Source organism: Hibiscus syriacus, unplaced genomic scaffold (assembly GCF_006381635.1).
Source record: "Hibiscus syriacus cultivar Baekdansim isolate YM2019G1 unplaced genomic scaffold, ASM638163v2 tig00111208_pilon, whole genome shotgun sequence".
Classification (NCBI taxonomy): Eukaryota; Viridiplantae; Streptophyta; class Magnoliopsida; order Malvales; family Malvaceae; genus Hibiscus; species Hibiscus syriacus.
In genome coordinates, this window is record NW_024063020.1 from 99,797 (window position 1) to 104,979 (window position 5,183).

General features: G+C 35.2%; 1 protein-coding gene across 1 annotated transcript; it reads right to left on the minus strand.

The window, feature by feature from the left end:
* Positions 1-3,075, minus strand: LOC120155858 (importin subunit alpha-2-like). Its single transcript, XM_039167320.1, has 11 exons — positions 2,779-3,075; positions 2,595-2,691; positions 2,417-2,508; positions 2,101-2,232; positions 1,782-1,967; positions 1,527-1,690; positions 1,368-1,446; positions 1,160-1,288; positions 918-1,045; positions 446-817; positions 1-354 (listed from the first exon to the last, which is right to left on the minus strand). The coding sequence occupies exons 1-10, from the start codon at positions 2,986-2,988 to the stop codon at positions 448-450; spliced, it is 1,587 nt and encodes a 528-aa protein (XP_039023251.1). The 5' UTR covers positions 2,989-3,075; the 3' UTR covers positions 1-354; positions 446-447.
* Positions 3,076-5,183: the final 2,108 nt, after the last annotated feature.

Below are 5,183 nucleotides of genomic sequence, written 5' to 3' on the forward strand. Positions count from 1 at the left end.
ACGACCGAAACAAATTCAGACACAAATACATGGCAGCTACTGCAACCGACATAGCCATTTGAGTGGAAGGTCCCTACTTATACAATGATAAAAACTCATGGAACCTCCCAAGGCATTATGTTGTACCAGTTCACATGCAATTTATTGCTCTCACAACAGTAATCACTCTCTCCGTATTCGGATATATCATATTTTCATAGACATACCTCGGTACCCCGTTCACCACGGTGAAAACCGGACCGACTAGATAACCGGACGCATGGAGGTGCCCTGACCAAACTCGACCGAACTTTGACCCCAAGTATCAATCATTACACCGTCACGAACTGCTTGCTTTATCAGACCCGTTGAGACCTGCGATGGGATTATTAACAGTTAAAGTCGGCAAGCAATTAAATAAACAGCCCTTTGGGGTTGGGGTTAAATCCGACGAAAGAAAACAAACCTTCAATTGAAGTTGAATCCACCAGATGGAACCTTGACGTCATTTCCTCCAAACTGGAAATTTTGTTGGGTACCATCGCCGGGAGGAAGTGTCTCTTCATCCTCCTCCAACCAGTAAGTCTCGAGAATCTTGACTGCCTTCTCATAGATTTCGTTATTGTTGTGACTCTGTAGATTTTCAATCTTCTCTAATCCCTCGGAATCTTCTATCAACTGGGCACAATAATTAAGCTCTGCGCCGCCAGCAGCCTTCTCAGCTTCACCGACCTTCAGAATATTTTCCAACCCTTCTAGACAGACTGTTATAATTCTTGGACCGGGGCATGCTAGGAGATCACACAAAGGTCTTATGCATCCTTGACCGACCAGGTACCTACATGTTCACCTCAGGACAATGATTTAGCGGTCGGTTCAATAAGAATGGAACCAAGGAATCAAAACCGGGAAACATATAAGTTGGACAAATAACATACTTGATTTGATCGTGAGTACCACCAGAGGTAGCATTTGAAATTGCCCATGCTGCTTCTTTCTTTATATCAAATTCAGCATTTTGAAGTAGGTTCACCAAGGGACCAATTATCCCGGCATTGATCACAGCCTATAACAATTTTACATATAACAGTAAACATAGCATAAGGGGTCCAGTAGTAAAAGAGAATAAATTCAGACAATTAGAAGCATGCTTGAAGCAAATACTTGCATGATTACTCACCTGAATCTGTTCCTTGTTTCCGGCTGTAATGTTTGAGATAGTCCAGCAAGCTTCTTTTTTTATGCTCTTTTTATGGTTATGGGTCAACAGGCTCAAAAGGCATGTTAATGCACCATGATCAATAATACACTGAAAATGAATCATAAAATAAAAACCAATAGAAGCAGAAAACAAAATATTAAGAACTAATCAGAATCTTAAAGTGTACCTGAGTCTGTAAGTCATCTCCCGTCACAATATTTCCGACTGTACGGAGAGCAGGAATGAGCACTGAAGGAGACGGATTACTGCAAAAAAATGTATAAACCATTTGGTTACAGAAAATTAAAGAAGAGACCCCAATGATGTTTTTAGGTGTTCTACTCACAGTAGGAGCTCAATAAGTCGTGGGCAAACTCCTGCCTCAATCACAGCTTGAATTTTGTCATTTGTGCCATCAGACAGATACGATAGAGCCCAACAGGCATCGGTGAGAACTTCTTCGTCATTTGAATGAATGAGACGCTCAAGTGCAGGAAGAGCAGGACTCACCTAGCCAACAGATATCCAACATTTAAAAGCTCAATTAAAGACATAACAAAAAGATGGGTACAAAATGACAATGCACAAAAAAGATGATAACCTGATCAAATGGAGGCTGTGGCTTGCCCCTGCAGAAATTTGATAATGTCCAGGTCGCATTTCTCAGCATTGACAACTTCGAGTGCTCATTCAACTGCGCTAATAGCGGCATCAAGGCCCCATGACTGAGAACAAGATCACGACATCTAGGGGAATCTCCAGCAACATTCCCCAATGCCCACACTGCCTAAATATTTACAAAAATATCACTCAATACAAAGCTCTTAATCATCAATACTAGTTAAAACAACAATATTCCCAAAATTGCAAGTCTTAAATCTACTTGGCTACTTCAAAGGATAAAATTTCGAAAGTTATACCTGCTCGCGAACATCATCACTTGGGGAACCAAGAAGCTTTACGAATATTGGAACAGCCCCATTATCGATAACTACCTTCGTATTCTCAGATGTTCCAGAAGCAATATTTGTAAGTGCCCAAGCAGCCTCAAACTACATGTTTTCCAGATAGACCAATGGTTATTAGCAATCAAGATGCATCATTTGTAAAGTTTTTAGCAATCAAGAAGCATCATTTGTAAATGCCCAAGCAGCCACAAAATACAAGTTTTCCCATTGTATCACCAATAATATCATATACTCCAACAAATGGTTATTAGCTATCAAGAATTTGTACCTGAAGCTGTGGGAAATCTTCCCTCATAAGAAACTCGACAAAGCGAGGAACGACGCCAGACTGTATCACTTCTTCAATTGGAGGACTCCGCTCTGTTTATTAAAAAAAAAATCAAAGTTTCCTTCAATAAACCCGATTAACAATTAACAAAATAATTCACAAATGTTTGAAAAATCACCGATTGAAAGCAATTTCCGGAACTGTGTTGTCGCTTCTAGCTGCGCTGGGCCGTCAGCAGACCAAACGCCGGCAACCATCGAAGGGAGACTCTCTAACTGCAATAAAAAAACCCTAAATCAATAAAATTTCCGAGGAAAGTAAAGGATAAATTCGAAGTTCTGCTTCAACGATTTTTAGATTACTTTTTTCTCGATGTTGGAAGACTGAAGAGAAGCGGACAATTGTTGAGCTTGGAGGCCTTCACGACGCTTCTTCTGCAGGCTCTCTTCGCGCTTGCTTTTACGGATCTCAACCATGTTGTCTTCCCTTCTACGTCGACCTTCCTCCGCGTCAACCGTCACTTTGTAGCGGTTACGGCGGACCTCCGTTCTAGTGCTAGGTCTCAAAGACATATTCGGCAGCTGCTTTCTTCAAAAACTAAATCAGGGAAAGGACAACGTCCAAGAAATTTGAGATTTTATAGAAATGGATCGAAAGAAGAAAAACCCTAGAGAAATTTGGGGTTTTGAAGTTTTATATATTTATTCGTTTTTTCAGGAGAGAAGTTTAAATCATTAAATTAAAGGGTAGATTACAAATTTGTATCACTAAACTTTATTCTCTCTCCTATTTTGTTTATTGAACTTTAAAAGATTTTAATTTCCTCACTAAACTTAATAAATCGAGTTTTTGGGTCATTAAATTTTACTTTTTCTCTTATTTTGATAATTCCGCAATTAAAAAGTTAACGGCGTTAAAAAACGACATCGTTTAAAAAAACATAATTTTCACCAAAATAACATCATTTTGCATCTATATGATGGTCTATTTTAACGCGTTAACTATTTAACGACCGAGTAACAAAAAACTTTAATATATTAAGTTCAGTGAGAAAATTAAAAAGATTTAAAATAGATTGAGTGAAATAGGAGAGATATTAAAATTTAATTATCAAATTTGTAATTTAACATAAATCAAAAAGAGAAAGTAGCCGGAGTGGTTTATATATTTTTTTCATTTTAATATTTTTATTGATTTTCAGGTTTATTTGGCTACGATGACATAATTGTGTGTAAATATAATTTTTATAATTTTTAATTATTAAGTTATGTTAGTAAGTATAAGATAATTATATTTTAATTTCTCGTTTATATTTAACTAAACAAATTTAAATTTTAAATAATATTAATTAATATAAATTTTTTATTAAACTATAAAATCATTTTTAGAATAATTTATATTTAAAAATAAAATATTAATATTATAAATAAATAATTTAAAATATATATAACTTTAGACCATCAAAATACATATTACTTTTTTAGGAATATACATAACTAATTAAGAAATCTCAATTAATAAGTATTATCTTTTTATCAAACGACGCAATGATATTAATTAACCTTCAAAATCATTCATTTGATTTAAGAGCATTAAATTAAGATAAAATAACTTCAGTGACCGAAAATGCCTTATAATATACGATTTTAACCAACTTTTTTTTAGATTTGCGAAAATAACCAACAAATTCGCAACGTGAACTCCAATTTCGCAACACAGTTTCTAAATTCGCAACGCGAATTTCTTTGGACATGTGTAAGTGTCGACACAATTGTAGTGGCTAGGCTTAACTTATTCCTTAAAGTCAATAAAGCCAAAAAAAAATCCTAACAAAAACAATAAATGTACCAAGTTAGATATACTATACCAAAAAAACTACAAATTATACACAATAAACAGACATGATATTAAACAGGGAAAATATAGCCAAATATATTTCAAACTAGCCCGGTATTCACTCAAGTCATTATTCTATCATAGTTCACAAAATACATCAGATAACATTCCAGAAGTAATTATAAACATTTAAAAGGACAACATATAGGTTTAGTTCAGGTTCAAGGACAACATTCTAGAAGAGTGGTAGTTTATTCTTGAAACTTAAATTCGCAACACTGTGAAGTTAGTATTTGTCTTTGTCTTTTGGTTGAAGTAATGCAATTCATTCAAATTTCAATTTGCAGAAGAATAATAGTTTTTGAAACTTAAATTCACAATAGGAAAATCGCAACACGAAAATCGCAACGAGAAATGAAATTCGCAACACGAAAATCGCAACGCGAAAACTAAAATTGCATTGCGAATTTCATTTCGCGTTGCGATTTTCGTGTTGTGATTTTCCTGTTGCGAATTTAAGTTTCAAAAACTACTCTTCTTCTGCAAATTGAAACTTGAATGAATTGCATTACTTCAACCAAAAGACAAATACTAATTTCACAGGGTTAAGGACTAAACAGTTTAGCAGTATTGACAGCAACCAAATGAATTTACTAAGCAATCTAAGTGAAATTGTTAATCTATATATTGAAATTACGAGTAAATTTATCATCAATTTAAATATGAAAAATCTAATAATAATACAAAAATTTCAAAATAAAAATAATTAAAAAAGCTAATAACCCTCGGTGGTTGATTTTCCATTTGTGGGCGTGAATGGTTGTGAGAGGGTGGTTATGAGAGATGGAGATGGAGGGGGTCGTCGGATATGGGAACGGATGTCGTCGGAGATGGGGATGAATGTCGCCGTAGAGAGTGAGAGATGGAGATG